General features: G+C 34.6%; 1 protein-coding gene and 2 long non-coding RNA genes across 3 annotated transcripts; all 3 read right to left on the reverse strand.

The window, feature by feature from the left end:
• Nucleotides 1-1,387, reverse strand: LOC111375771. Its single transcript, XR_002699361.1, has 3 exons — nucleotides 797-1,387; nucleotides 143-705; nucleotides 1-27 (listed from the first exon to the last, which is right to left on the reverse strand). It is a non-coding gene; the product is annotated as an uncharacterized LOC111375771 (long non-coding RNA).
• Nucleotides 1,388-4,153: 2,766 nt separating this feature from the next.
• On the reverse strand, nucleotides 4,154-12,158 carry LOC111375774. Its single transcript, XM_022998658.1, has 9 exons — nucleotides 11,842-12,158; nucleotides 11,652-11,764; nucleotides 8,963-9,104; nucleotides 8,555-8,851; nucleotides 8,316-8,463; nucleotides 6,502-7,458; nucleotides 6,165-6,403; nucleotides 6,014-6,087; nucleotides 4,154-4,593 (listed from the first exon to the last, which is right to left on the reverse strand). The coding sequence occupies exons 2-9, from the start codon at nucleotides 11,705-11,707 to the stop codon at nucleotides 4,482-4,484; spliced, it is 2,025 nt and encodes a 674-aa protein (XP_022854426.1). The 5' UTR covers nucleotides 11,708-11,764; nucleotides 11,842-12,158; the 3' UTR covers nucleotides 4,154-4,481.
• Nucleotides 12,159-14,033: 1,875 nt separating this feature from the next.
• Nucleotides 14,034-16,403, reverse strand: LOC111375775. The gene is made up of 3 exons (XR_002699362.1): nucleotides 14,891-16,403; nucleotides 14,692-14,786; nucleotides 14,034-14,279 (listed from the first exon to the last, which is right to left on the reverse strand). It is a non-coding gene; the product is annotated as an uncharacterized LOC111375775 (long non-coding RNA).
• Nucleotides 16,404-16,410: the final 7 nt, after the last annotated feature.

Consider the following 16,410-nt stretch of genomic DNA (forward strand, 5'->3'; position numbering starts at 1 on the left):
AGGTCAACATGTTTAACATAGTCTTGGCTGAAAAACCCAGAGATAGATCCAGTTCAATAATGAATTGCAGCAGATTTTCCTGTACCGATTATAAATCCAGAAAAAGTCTCAAACTAGTTCAAGTAAGATGACATAAATGTACCTTCCATAGACAGTCTCCACGACAATGCTTTACTAGGGGGGCCACATTTGAGTAGGCAATGAGAGCTCGTGCATATCATTAGTTGTTAGAAATTATTCTCTATCCTCAGTACTTCTTTCACGTATCCAGAAAGCCTCTAAGGAGCAGTGAAATTACACTAGAAAGTATTATGTGACTAAAAGCTACTACTAAATCAGAAATTAGCAGTCAATCACAAGGACAGCAACCATTACTTGGATTCATTAAACAAGAAAGAAATAGAATCTGTAAATATGCGGTACTCCCTGATATTAACAATGAAATTTCTACGTTGATACTAAGCTAAGCAAAAGATTTGTAGGTCATACGAGTAATAAAGGTTTCCAAAACTTGTAAGAGAAAAAACTGCCATTTTTATTGAAATGAATGAGTCATAAACAATCAATGATCAATTTAGTATCGCATGAACAGTCAGCATATTAGGAGTAAGAGCAAGAAAGAAATACGAAATTATATCGAGTCCCATTCTTTTTGTATGTATTTGAATGGCTTGATTTGTACTTCGAATGGAAAAAACAAGCAACCTGCATCCATCAGCAAAAAATAAGTTTTGGAAAAACCATGGAATTCAGAAAAGAAAATCTGGGAGGGGAATTGCGGGTGGGGAGACGAGACCTTTAATTGTAGAAGCAAGAAGGCTTTGGAAAGAACTTAGCCCTCATTTGGGGCACGGTATTGGACAAAAGAATGAAAATTTTGACAGTTAATCGTCACCTCCAGCCGCTTTTGATGACTTCTCATCTCTCGTATCAACCCAACTATATTTACAACGTTTAGAATTTTCATTTTAATGAGACAAATAATGTGTCCAGGGCTTATAGAAAAATAGCACTACGGCGCCCAATGGTTTGAACTTCCAGTATCAAAAATCACAGTAAATTTCTGGGGAGGTGTTCCAATACCAATCTCACCATAATATTGAGCTTACAAATAGCTCTTTAGAGAAATTGATGTAGAAAAATAGCACTACGGCGCCCAATGGTTTGAACTTCCAATATCAAAAATCACAGTAAATTTCTGGGGAGGTGTTCCAATACCAATCTCACCATAATATTGAGCTTACAAATAGCTCTTTAGAGAAATTGATGCAGGAGGATCTAAGTCAAGTGACGCTGATTTGTCAGATTGTACGATGATGGCGCTGAGATACCATGAGATGGCGGATCGGCGCAAAGATGGAAAGTAAATCACCATTATTTTCTTAATTGGGAGATTTTGACACGTCTTTGGTAATTTGGTCATAACTTTGGCTACGGTTATCGAAATCGCTATTATGACCCTAATTCGGGAAACTCTCTTCGGCGCGCACGTCGTGGCCACCCAGCTTTGCTCGGTGGACGTCAATTTCAAGCCAAAAATCCACTGTTTTCCTTTTCAAAATTCGATTTTAAGTTATTTTTTTACTATTTATGGTAATATTTAGTTTCCTTTTTTTTATATGTTAGAGAACTCGAATTAAGCCAAATTTTTGGCAACTTACTTCTTTTACTTAATATTTTATTATGGTATAATTTCGGGATTTTGCCATTTTTGGTAATTTTCCAATAATTTCGTATTTTGCAACTATTTAACCCGGCTTGTGGGTTAGTTTTCAGCATTCTGCATTATTAATAATATTGAGTTGAATTCAGAGTATTTTCTCTGTTTTTTGGGCGTTTTCTATCGTTCTTTTCTTGCGAATCATCTGCTACAACCAGCCAATAGGATAATCACTATCCTACCCGACGTCAGAAATGATATCAATATCTGAATCTTCAACATGACCACGAAGTTTATAATTTCTTACAAAACACTCTGCTTTGATTCGATGCTATCACCAAACCGGATAATCTGATTTAAATTTCCTCTTCTATAGTCCAATTCGTAACAACCCATCATTGGATGCAGAAAGTACAGTGGAGGATAAGGCAAAGAACACAACAAGTCCAAACAAACATACTCTATATCTTGTACCCATGTTACAGAACAGCAAAAACATGTACAAACGGTCATCTAATAACCATGAGAAAAGGAACAATATGGAAAAATAAAAAATAAAAAAAAATGAAGAGAGAAATAACTTATATCACTTCTTTTTTATCCATAACTGCACAAAAAAATGAAAAATAAATTAAAGTCCCAGAATAGAGTTCCTTTTTCAAATGGGTCACTTCCTAATAAGCCCAGAAAATGGGCTCAAATAAATCCTAAGTACAGTAACCCCAGAAACTTAAATCTATTATGAAAAAAAAAATATATAACAGTACGAGATTAGCATGAAAAGAAACGGAGAGTGCTCTTTTGCTTGAATTATATCTACGTTCAATGGACTTTAATCTTATGTTATGACTTGGTTTAGTATTTTGTGCTTTCAAAACAATCAGCTTTATTTTGTTGAAAGAATAAACTGGATAAGTACTCGACGAACTTTGTTTTGGAATTGTTTTATGTATCAAAATTAGCACTTCAATGTTCGATTAATAAAAGTAATTCATTATAACATCAATATAATTATTAAAATTGATATTGATTCTAACCATGTGATTTTATATTATTGTTATCATTTACTTTTATAACAATAAATAATATTGTCAAATATTATTCTAAGACAATGAATTCATTATATATATATATTCTAAAATGAAAAATAAAAATATCTATTAAATCTCAAATTTATAAAATTGCAAAATAAAAACGTACTTGATTTTATAAAATTAAATTGCATTTAACGCATGAGACTCAGTTTTGTTTTATCAATTTGTTTTTGGAAAAATAAATAAACACTTAAACAGAAAAGAAATTAATATAATTAAATATGGATAAAATTGTATTATAATTACAGATAGCATCGTACAAATTCTTCTTAAAAAAAATTTAAAAAAAAAAATCTACCGAGCATCTAAAACTTCTCATTATTGGAAAATCAAAATTTGAGCTCTAAAATTAATATCAAATGTATCTTTCTCGGTGGAAAAAAAAATGTGGTTATCAATTGCTTAATCATTCAAACTTTTATCCTATCACCAGAGTGAAATGTATTACTCTTGCTTGATGAAAATTACGGCTTGTTCGAAGAAAATTAAATGTGACATCTCGACAACGTTGAAGTGCAGAGTTAATTAAATTAACACTCAGTCAAGAAGAGGACTACTTCCAATAGAAGACTAATTTCACAAAGTCGATACATCACTTTTGAAACCTACCTAGTGAATTTATGAACACTTTTTGGAGACACTGTCCTTTCAAGCAAGCTTTAACGGTAATAGCACTCAACTTCCTGTAACTATGTAGAACCCGTTAAAGCTTGTTATATCCCTGAATTATATGGCATACGCGTGACATAGGAAATTTCACATTGGCCAACATGACATCGACTATTTAATTTGATTCAGCCTATTAAATCAAGAAGCCTCGCCTCGGGGCTATTTAATTGAATAATTGCATATTAGACTTGGAACTTGGTCCTGCCCATGAGCTCATGAGGCCCATTTCCATTTTCTATATATATGTGAGTTTCATTCATTTTCAAGATATGTTCTAAAACTCTAACCAAACCCTCCCCCGTCTCCTGCACTCGTTATATTTTGTCAGATTGTTGATTTGACCGTCGTAATGCAAACGGTAGTCAAACCTATTCTTTCGACCGGCAGCCTTTGTCTTCTAACGGGGTGTTTAATGTGTAGGTCATATTTTTCATGGAGGGGACGAGGTCGAAATTCTGTTGACGCATTTTTTGAGGTCAACAAAATTTACCCCTTGCTTGAGCCCCATTTTAAGTGAAAAAATGCATTTTTAAATAGTGATTGATGTAAAATGTATGATTAAAAATTAAAGAAAAGTTTTGAATTTGTATATAATATTATTTTATTGAAGAATATGTAGTTGAAAATAAGTTTTGAAAAAATGAATTTTTCGAATAATTGGGCTCAAACAAGGGCTTATTGTCGTTTACAACTAAAGTAAACGACAGTTTCAAATTTCAAAAAATCCTACTAGCGCTTGGGAATTGATACTTTACATAGAAGAAAATCGATGATTATTCGTACAAGATAAAGAATATTACAAACAGAGAAGCCAAGCACGTGCACTAAAAGACCCTAGCTAGGTAACATAGTAAGGCCTAGAACGCGCTGGATAAAATTTACTCGTTGCTGCAGCCCCTCCATGCTAATTTAAGCGCTGGATAATGTTAAGGACTAATCTAGCATTCATAATCTATATTTAAATTACAAAAATTCTTTGCTGGTTAGTCTCTGTTTAGCTTCCTCTCCTATATACAGATGGTACAATTGCACTGTAAAAGATCCCGTCTTTGACAAAATTACTCCATTTTTTGAGCTCCAGGCCTCCTCCCGTGACCTTTTTCTTGAGACCGTGTTCTCTTGGCAGCGCATGATAATCTTCGGATAAACTCCTTCACATGATTATATATGCTGCAATTCAACGTTTTGTGAGCATTGGATAAAAAAATTCGATCCTCAGAAAAAAAGCACATGACCTCTTCAACAAACCTAACAGATTGCAATTAAGAAGAAGAAAATGGCAACTTAAAGAATCCGCATGACTACTAAAGATTGCAAAGCCATAAGTGAAAAAGTTCAGTTAAGCTACAACTGATTCTATTGATTTGAACAAGAGACGAATAGATGGATCATGAATGTGTACACTTCTTGATTTAAAGATGTATGCGTATACTTCTCGATGATTAACTTTCCCTCCCTGATTTATAAATATGCATTTTTTTCCCCTAAATGGTCTTTAAATATGGGGAATATAACTGATAACTCACATGAAACTACATTTTATGAAATTGTATTAGCAGATGAGAACAGCAGAGAAAGCAGCAACTTGTTCATTCAGAGAACAATGATGACCTAGAAGACAGGAATCAATAACTGAATAAAGGTCAGAAAGGAAATTGTCATATTAATTAAGTGGGTTTAGACAAAAAAAAGGAAAAGGAAAAGAAAATGACAAAAACGATTATGCAAGTAGTTTATCACTTCTCACTTAGCAATGTCCACAAAACTTGGCACATATGAATGATGGCCGAGTCTAATGATTCATTACGATCACTATCCAATCAATTTAGATTTTTCTGACTACCTCATCTCAAAGCTTAAGCTATAAAGAGCAAATATTATATTTTTATTGGATTTATTTTACCCATTCATCCAAAACCGAAAGAGAAGGGGACTATTTATTTGATGGTCTCTGTAAGCAGCTTCTAGACACAAACACTGCAGCAATGATCTAACATGTACAGACTCTTGACACCCAGAGGAATCAGACACTCAGAGCAGGGAGTAGTTGCTTATATTTGTATCTTCAACATTTCTTAGGCCTGATGAAATGGACCATTTTCTAACTATGGGCATGAATGAGAACGAGAAGGAGAAGAAGAAGAAGAAGAAAATGTTTCACAAGGGTCAAATATATTTATAGCTGTTTAAAAGAATCATCAAATCAAATGATGAACATCATCACATTCAGTTCCGCATGGTCAAAGACATCTACATAGATAAGGAAATGAAGAAAGATCAGTGCACATGCGTGTGCGCGCGCGTGTGAGCGTGGGGTTTGGAAGGTGGGGAAAGAGTAGATCTATGATTGAAATGTTATTTCATTTCCAGGAGTAAAGGCTGTTTTCATAAATTGCATTCAATTAAAGGTGAAGGCAAATCAACAAAATAACATGACATATTTTGTGGAAGGTTATGTAGTTGATTTACAATATCGTGATGTTGAAATTATTTTTTCTTGCTTGCATAGAGGCACATCATGAAAAGATTACATAATTGTTAATCAAAGATAATTGAGATCACCAAGGAAAACCAGAGGTCTGAATCCTACCTTAGACGGTGCCTGTTGCAGGCTGTGAAGAAGGCCACAAAACCATTAAGAATGCTTCGGAGAGCACGGAAAACCTAATACAAAAGAAAACATTGGCATGAAAATCATACATGATATCGTATTTGGCAGATAAAAATTTACTATTACCAACCTGGGAGAAAAGGTCATGCCAAAGAGAACGCCACATTGAAACCTCGTATGAACTCACTGTTGACTCAACATTTGAAGTGAACTGAAAGATACCGCTCACAAACATCCAAATATATCCAACCAGCTCATATGCGGAACTGAATATGAAAGCCACAAGGCCACACAATCCAAGGACCAAACGGAATGGCGCATAGAGTATTTCACAGAGAATCCAGAATATAGGCCATATGATGGACGTAGCTGCAACCCAACACAATATGGAAATAAAATACAGTGTTAATATTCTTATGAATCGTAGATTGCAGTTTAAATTTGATAACATGGATCTTTAAACTTACCAACACTCCAAAATAATGAGAGTATATACCACATTGGAAGTAGTAGAATCTCAACAAGCTTTCCAGTTACTGTGCAAGAAGACTCCACCACAGTCCAAATTACAGACAAGAAACTCTCTGCAAGTTGTATACACATACTCCAAAGAGGAAGGAAGAAGTCCAATAATTCCACAAGAGGTTCTACCATTGGCTGTGGAAATATTGAAAGAAATGACCGCGTTGTTCGTGCCATCATAAGAAACCACTGAACAGCCTTCTGAAAATTATGTAGAAACAGCATAGTTCCCAAATATTTTATTCTCGAAATCATTTCCCAGGTCTCTATCCAATCAAAAAGGGGTCCGAACAAACTAGAAGCTGTTGCCTTGAGAACTGGTACGTTTTTGTACAGATCATAGAATCCAATGAGGACAGTAACAATTGAAATAAGCACATATAAAAATCTTGCCAAAGGGCACATCCATGGACGATACAGATGGCAAAATAGCGGATAAGATTGAACGAAAATTACCCAAGATGGAAGCCCAGATTCAAGTAGAGTGAGTAACCGCAAGTCAGACACAATTATTTCCTTCAATTTAAAAGGAAGGTCTCGATCATTGAATCGAAGTAATATCAATACATCCCTGTACTGGGTAGCTTCAACTTTGTCCTTGCAATCACTTGCACAAGAGTTCGAAGAATGTATTGGCGTTCGAACACTTTCAGAGTCTACTTCTTCAGAATAAATGTCAAGGTCAACATCACTATTAATAAACTTCATAACTTTCCTTCTCTTGTAAGGGCCTTCAGGGGGAGGTGGTGTATGCAGTCCACTTGTTCTATTTTCCACCTTTTTTTCTGAATATACAGTGCAATAACTAGGGGAGAGAGGAGAATCATCACCACTACCACTGTCATCATTCTCCACATTGATAGACCTCGGAAAATTATCTTGAGCATCATGGAAAATCTCCCCTGTAACCATCTCAAATTCAGCCAACATAATTAAAAGTTTGCATAGAGTACGAAAGTTAAAAGCGTTACACCATTGTTCCAGGACCATCACAAGGCAATGCATATATTTTCCAGAATTCCAAATACTTTCTAGATCTCTAATTTTGAAAGCATACCGAGTCTATAATGAACGCCCTTGGAAAATGTAGGGCTAGAACTACTGCTACCATGGAATCCGCAATCATACATGAGTACCTCGCCTTCCAAAAAATGCGGCTGCTAATTTATTGACACTTCCATTTAATTAGACATCATACATAACAACACAAAATGCAGGTGACCTCATTCAAAAAAGAAAAAGGAAAATGCCAGAAATCCACTGGTGGCAAAGGTACATGAATAGCCTGCAGACAAACATGCACGAGTCCTCACCACATACCCAAAGCCTTTGAAACAGTGATCACCAGTACAATCATAAAATTTCGTTTCTGGCTTCCATAAACATGAGGTTGTACATGCCTGGGACCTAATTATAGCAATACCCCTCCACTACGGTGTGCACACAAATGTTACTAGGACTGATTTCATTTTCGGCTCACAGATGCATGGAGGCCTTGACTTAATCTTTCATTTCGTACTATGAAAAGAAAATGAAACAATAATATCATATGCATAAAATCTTGTGTACGCCGAGGATGAACAAGTAAAAGCAGAGTAGCTCTAAATTTATGATTACACATAAATAGACACAAGAGACTTATCCATGACGAAATATAGTGTCAACCGAATCATCCAGACTCTAATATCCAGGTACAAACACCATACAAAATGAGTGCTTTGAGTCCCATCAATACTAAATCATAAGTTAGAAAGAATACCTGCTGTAGCGTCCAAATAATCTCTCAAGAGAGTCTGTTCATTGTGTGTCCCAGGGAACCATGAAGACATGCATCGGACAGCTTGCTCTATACTATCGAATTCCCATCTGCTCATGAATTTAGCTTCTATTGCTAGTGATGTATCAGTCTGCAGATGTCATGAAGTTATTTCAAAACTCAGAATTTGTGTTGTAGAGTGCAAGGGGCAACATAAAATGAACAGCGTAACAAGTAGCCACCTGAAGCTCGTTAAAATAGTTGATGCCACGCACACTACTCCATGCGACCTCAAACACGATAAAGCCGTACAAGGTTCTATGCAATTTGCTATTTAAAATCAAAGAGTTCCTAAGCTTCTTTACAGGAAGCAAAGCTCTCTTCCTGGATAACATTGCAGCATCAGTCAATGATAACCACTTTTTGAACTTCTTCGATTTGTCTAAATTTGATTTGGAAGGAGCAGGTAACTCTGAATCTTCACCTGTCATTTTTTTCTTCTTTTTCCCTCTACTGTTCGCAAAGGGAGACATCCTGGACTGTTACATTTTCCAAAACAAGTAATTTTAAAAATTGTATTAGCATTAATGTTACAACTTACAAAGATAAACATTCCTGCTAACTAGACTGAGACAGATGTTTCCAGCTACCTTAGTGACCATCAATTGCCAAAAATGCGTAGGCTTGGAGCCAAGATCTTTCAACCATGGCCTGTTGTCCACCAAGATATAGAGTTTTCTACTTTCAGTGGCCAGATATAGATTAAGATGTGAAAGGTAGGACTGCAAATCCCTGTAAGACATGTTGCAATAAGCTTGATAATCACATTAAAAACGTAAAAATATAAAAACCATTTATTCCAAGTCCAAAGCAAAGAAAGATTTGACATCTAAATACAAGTCGAACACCAAAAGATACAAAAAAGGTTCAAATTAACAATTCCATTCATTATGGAATCCGTTTAGGCATAAGCAAAAGCACGAGGGAATGGATATTTCATCCTCCACAAAAAAAAAAAAAAAACTGCAGATGGGAATATGTAATCAGATGAGAGGTCCAATTTGATGCTAGCAAAAATAGTTTAAATGAATCAAACATCTGTAGCCTCCTTGTGCTCTGTTTTATCCACCTCCAGTTCAGCAAAAATTTGGACCAAAGTTTAGATGTTGAACAGCATCCACGATTTATACACTTAAATATGCTTATCCAAGTGATGATAACTTCAGTAGACAAATATTTCACGTTCCCACCAAAGACCCACTACTCCTGGAATCTCCCATGCACCATCTAACACTGTTCAATAATCAATCTCTTCATCCACATTTGAATCCTCCCATTTGTATTGGCAGGATATTTTAGACCAGACTTGACTAGTAAATAACATAGATAAATTTTATTTTTTAACCTGATGGTAATGAACCATTGTATTTCTAATAAAGATAAATCTGGAAAGCAACCATAAAGGGAGTCATAAATTTTTGACAAGAAGAATTGCGGAGAACTCTCATGCAAAGTTTCCTCGGAAACAACAGCAGTTACCCATCAAAAAGATAAAGAGGACACAGGAGATTATGATCTTGAAAACAAGAAGACACATAACAGGACCATAAGATCTTGATCGTTGCTAATTGGAACTTAAAAAGGTGATGAGCCTAGAACACACATCCTGCCTGCATCTCTATTTTTATGCTATGTTCACTAAGAGGCAGGGCGAAGTCATAACTAACTGAAAAACTTGTACTTGGTACAAAATTGAGATATGGACTGTCCAGCAGAAAGGAGGAAAGAACAATACTCTTTTGAGATTTCCTATTTTTTTATGCAGTTGATGTAGGTAACATATATAACTACAATAACCATTTAGTTTCGTTGATTCACTAGACTATATGATGTCCGGTTATGTAATTTCATAAAAAGAGACTTAAAATTCGTCTGATTTTTAATGGGACAAAGAGGGAGAGAAGCAATGTTAAACTACCTTATTAGTAACATGAGAGAGAGAAAGGAGGAGCAAGGAGGAAGGGAATATGAGATCTTCTAGTTGCAGTACCAAATCCAACATCCAATTACGTGAGGCAGGCAAGTATTGAATCGAACTGTCACAGTCTCAAAATTACATTTTCGCAAGGAGACTCCATTTTCCAGGGGAGTTAAAGAAATAAAACAAATTTTGTTAATTCCCTCGGTTACTGTGTAATAACTAATAAGTTATTGATTACTGATAAACTGGCTCCGTTTGGAAATATTTAAACTAGAATTACTAATTCATTGTTCACCTTCAATCTAACAAAATACAGCCAAGAAGAATTTTTGACAAGAAGAATTGTGGAGAACTCTTGTACAAAGTTTCCTCCGAAAGAACAGCAGTTACCCACCAAAAAGATAAAGAGGACACAGGAGATTATGATCTTGAAAACAAGAAGACACATAACAGGACCATAAGATCTTGATCGTTGCTAATTGGAACTTAAAAAGGTGATGAGCCTAGAACACACATCCTGCCTGCATCTCTATTTTTATGCTATGTTCACTAAGAGGCAGGGCGAAGTCATAACTAACTGAAAAACTTGTACTTGGTACAAAATTGAGATATGGACTGTCCAGCAGAAAGGAGGAAAGAACAATACTCTTTTGAGATTTCCTATTTCTTCATGCAGTTAATATAGGTAACATACATAGCTACATTGATCATTTAGTTTCATTGATTCACTAAACTATATGATGTTCAGCTATGTAATTTCATAAAAAGAGACTTCAAATTCATCTGATTTTTAATGGGACAAAGAGGGAGAGAAGCAATGTTAAACTACCTTATTAGTAACATGAGAGAGAGAAAGGAGGAGCAAGGAGGAAGGGAATATGAGATCTTCTAGTTGCAGTACCAAATCCAACATCCAATTACGTGAGGCAGGCAAAGATTGAATCAAACTGTCACAGAGTCTCAAAATTACATTTTCGCAAGGAGACTCCATTTCCAGGGGAGTTAAAGAAATGAAACAAATTTTGTTAATTCCCAACTGTGTAATAACTAATAAGTTATTGATTGCTGATAAACTGGCTCTGTTTGGAAATATTTAAACTAGAATTACTAATTCATCGTTCACCTTCAATCTAACAAAATACAGCCAAGAACTGCCTTATAAGATCATTTAATCAGAAATCATAGTTTTTGCATAGCATATACAGAAACTGGTAATATCATAGTAATTGTAAGCTGGCGTTAACATAAATTTCATGTAGCAATCAAATAATTCCCATTCATTCATACATCAAAATAACACATATAATAAACAACTATGCCTGGGCAATAGAGAAAAAGAAATAGACAGTGTAATTTACCCAATTTGTAAACTTGTCAAAGGAAATACACAACGGCCATTGTCATCGTTCCCCATCAATGGTAACGGTGCAGTTTAATCCTCGCTTCTCTCTCGATTTAACACCAACCAAAACTGTTCCATCAAATGAATCATTCACTAATTCTCATACGAAAAAATGAATCAAGAAAAAAAATCAGAAAAATTGATACCTGCGGAAAAGAATAATAATTGTATTTGATCATCAACCGAATTCGAGGAATGAAAAGGAAAGTGAGAACCGCCGAACTTCATTAAACAGGACGAAAAAATGCAGAAGAACTGCTTCCACGACAAGGCAATGGATCAACCGACAAGAACAACGCACGAAACGCGCATCAAGAAAACTGGTACAAATAATGTAAAGGATGATTTTTAAGATTAGGATTTAATGGCAAATCACATCACAGTTATTGTTTGTATGCGAAATATCAACTAATAGATAAATGGAGAAGGAATTGGCATAAATGATTGCTTGTGTTGAGACGGTAAATGTGGTGGCACGGGTCAGGGACACGTTGACTTCGAGTTTCGTTTTCTGTGTGTGTGAGAGAGATAATTGGAGCTTGTTTGGCTAAGCTCAAAAAGTTTACTTATAAGTAAATAAGTAAGTTTAAATAATTTAAAAAAGAAAAAGAAAAAGAAAAAAGGTCTCATATGTTGGTAAATATTCCATTTCCCTCTTCAAATGTATTCTTAAATTCTCCCTTTTTTTTAAAATTTTTTCGCGACTTTCAAACTATCCAATTATTTTTGTCAAATGAAATGACGTTAACAAGATATAAACTTTTTGTTTCTCTTTCTATGAATTTCGAACATCTAATGAGTCTCATCAAATTAAAAGTTTTCAATCTTTTCTTAACGTCACACCTAAATCTTCGCATTTTTCGTTGAACTCCTATCATATATTATCTCTGAGAATGTTTTCTGTCCAGATATTTTAATGACATATGCTTTGAACTGATGAGCAAAATATTGTGCCGCACTTTTATATATATTTTTTGCTAATTAAAAAATATGAGGGATAAATAGAAGTTAAACAATTAATAAAAGTTATGATGCCAATGTAATTACCATTTAGTTATTCTAGTATTTCATAACAACTTTGCCTAAAAGGCATTGCATTGTAGTCGTTTTGCATAACTAAATGAACTTATTTTACAAATAATTGTTGGGAGTCAAGAATTTTTGGCAACCAAAAATAAAAATAAAAAATGACTAGGTAGAAATAATTACTTTATCCATCAGAATCAGAATTAATTAAGTTATTTTTTGGATATTAAGGTAAATAGCTCTTATCCACACGTATAGAAACTAGAAAAACTCACTTTTTTAAGCATAGCCAAACATGCTCCCGTTCAATTAATTTTTTGTGGCTAATAGATGTAATCCTAACTACTTTACGGAGAAGGGTGCAGATTTTGGGGAAAGCAAACGCGGGGAAGACATTTATTGCATCGTTATCCTTCTACAATGGGAATAATTTCAATTTTGGTCACTGAACGTTTGATAATATTTCAATTGGATAACTCAATTTTAATTTTATATCAACAGATATCTTCCCTTTTATTTATTTTCAATATTATTCATGTTGTTAACCATCGTTACTAAAATTAACTTAAAATTGATGGCGATTTCATAGGACCCCTAATTTTGCAGCTACACTGCACATTTATGTTGAACCCAACTTGATACTAGGGATGGTAATGGAAAGAGTATTGGACGGGTAGATTACTCACCCATATTCCGTCAACTATTTTTGTTATCTTATCTTGTCCTCATACCCGATTAAAGTGGGATGATATGCGATCGGTGTAGAGGTAAAATGGGACAGGGGATGAGATATTTTTGTCACCTTGTCCCGCCCCCATACTGGATTAAAGTAAGACGAGACAGGATTAGCGCAAGGGACCTATCCCATTTATCGTGCAGTTTATTTCTTTATTTTATTTTTTGTTCTTATTTTTTATGTCTTAGTAAAATATTATCACTTTTTTCCCAATTTGTTAAGAATAACACATGTTCTCTTTGAAAATGATGATGAATCTTTTATTTTTGTTTGATAAAAAAATTTAAATTTTGAAATTAACTTTATACAAAACTGTTACAGCCCGCTTTGGGATAATGACCCTCATCCCATTTACCCGGTTAGGCTGGTAATGAGACGTGGCCTGCGAATATTGGGTTGAACATGTTTTTTTGCTATCCCTACTTGATACCAACTTCTTTACAGTTGGCATCGTAAAACAACAAACAAATCGACAGAGTTGATAGAGCCAAATGAACCATTTTGTTGTCTCAAGATTATGTACAAGTAAAAACATGTGGACCTTATTTATAGCAGATTTGTAATAAATATAAAGAATGAGAAACCTACATGCATTCTATTAAATTAGTCTCAAGATAACATACTCTTGAATCATGATTTCATATTAACTGCAAAAATGTGCAAGTACAAAAAATTTACATAGAAACATTTTACTGCTTCTAAAGTTTGGACTAATTGAAACTATTGATACAACAGGTTGTAAGCTGGGAGGTCCTGCATTCTGTGAACATCTTCTAAAGACAGTTCCCTCTCTAATTGTGTCCTTGTTATTTGTAGAACCTCCTGAACAAATGAGACGAAAAAAGCCGATTATTAACATCTCATACACAACGCATAGGCATATCAAGAGTGGCCGACTCTCATACAGTAACTGATTTCCTTTTAGAGCATGTCCAATTTCTGAACCTACTTGAGTAAAATAATTAATTGTTGAGTTGAAATACAAGTAAACTTCCCAGCAATGAAAATTTATAGTTTATTTCCTTGACAAAGAAAATATCTCTCAGTTGGTAAACCTTTTAGCAAGCAATTCATCACCAAAACTATCTTCAAGCAACAAAATTTATCATAATTTACATGTTTGTGCGAGAGGCAGAGAGATAGACATGCACATCACACACACATACACACGAGAGAGAGGGAGAGGGAGAGAGAGAGAGAGGGAGAGAGAGAGAGAGAGAGAGAGAGAGAGTACATTGAACTCCATATATGAAGCACGCATGGCAAGCCACTGAGCATCCAACATTGCAAATGCAATGCAGTATAAGACATCAAATGCCTCTTCATCTTCTGCACAAGTACGAGTAAAATTTCTCTTTCAGTAAGACAGTAACATGGCAGCTTACGTTCAGAGGTAGAAGGAAGTAACTGTAATAAACATTTAAGCACTTTACCGTCTAATATTTTAACAAAATTAAGGCCTGGAAGACATTTAGGTTTTGCTGCAAAAACAAAAAAGAGAATGGTCAGATCATTGCTTTAGCTCTTAGCTTCCATTCCATATTGATAACAATGAAGAAAATAGTCCAAAATGATAGCCTCGTTAGTAGATATATAAGTGAAAACAGTAAAACGGACATAGCTCTGACCCAACCCGACCCGACCCTCCCTACTGTCATGGGACTAAGCCCAAACCCCTATGTAGGAGAGCAATAATAACAGAAACCAATGATCAGTAAACAAGCAAAGTACACACATTTATAGAGGTTCATTCTCCGCTGCAGGTTTTCAAGAAAAATAAGTTTCTCATACTTCTCTGGCATACAAAAGTATCCTCTAATAGATCCTTTATATAACACAAATGCCCTAAACATGTATCAATGCCCAGTAGAGAAATAATTCCACACAAAGTGCCCAATAATAGGTTAATCCGTGGTTAACAGGATAATTGCACTCTATGATTAGGGAGGAACAAGAATTGAAATATAACATTCCCCAAAATATAGTTTCTCTTAAGGTTTAAAGAAAATCACCAACTGGTTTTTGACAAGTAAGTTTTACCGAGTCGGTCTTTTTATGACTGATTTTCAACTGAAATTTTCGTTCCATGAATGACTTAGACCCACAGAAATTTGGTCATCAAGTATAGAAAATTTTGTTGCTAGTGGCATTATTCATTGTAGTGACTGTGCAAGATGAAGTGGTCCAGGATCCTTATAGCTAAGGAGTAAATATTATACAATAAGATACAAAATGGAAGCGATGCAATGTATGCAATCTAATGAATTAAAAAATTAAAAAAAATAAAAATCTGGCTCAATTTTTTTTACCTTGACCTGATCAACTGATCATGAATACCAATGTCAGAGAGTAAAATTGAAAATAGCAAATTTTCAGGCGCATGCATGCCTCCTTAAAATTAAATTATCAGATTGCTTCACTTGCGTCAAGGTTCCAATTACACAAATTTTCATAATAACCGCCATAACCATTAGCAACGTAGACGTAAAATGAACTAAAGTTTAACATGGAAAACAAAGAAACTCTAACCAATTTGATATTAATTTTATTAATCCAATGCCTCGTAGTTATCAATTAAGACCAGTTGGATTAAAGAAAATATACATCATAACAATCTACTGAATTAAAAAATATATATATATATATATGGCTCAATTTTGTTTGACCCGATCAATTGATCGTGAGTACCAACGTCAGAGAGTAGAATTAAAAATAGCAAATTTTTGGGAGCATGCATGCCTCCTTAAAATTAAATTATCAGATTGCTTCAATTGCGAGTCAAAGTTCAAATTACAGAAGTTTTCATCCTAAGCGCCTTAAACATTAGCAATGTGGACGTAAAATGAACTAAAGCTTAACATGGAAAACAAAGAAACTCTAATCAATTTGATATTAATTTTATTAATCGAATGCCTCATGGTTATCAATTAAGACCAATTGGTTTAAAGAAAAT

Source organism: Olea europaea, unplaced genomic scaffold (genome assembly GCF_002742605.1).
Source record: "Olea europaea var. sylvestris unplaced genomic scaffold, O_europaea_v1 scaffold1415, whole genome shotgun sequence".
Taxonomy (NCBI): Eukaryota; Viridiplantae; Streptophyta; class Magnoliopsida; order Lamiales; family Oleaceae; genus Olea; species Olea europaea.

Coding starts and splice junctions, on each gene's coding strand:
- LOC111375774 (XM_022998658.1), bottom strand. CDS start 11,707: ATGGGGAACGATGACAATGGCCGTTGTGTATTTCCTTTGACAAGTTTA. Junction 9,105..11,651: donor TTGACAAGTTTACAAATTGG/GTAAATTACACT, acceptor CATGTCTTACAG/GGATTTGCAGTCCTACCTTT. Junction 8,852..8,962: donor GGCAATTGATGGTCACTAAG/GTAGCTGGAAAC, acceptor AAAATGTAACAG/TCCAGGATGTCTCCCTTTGC.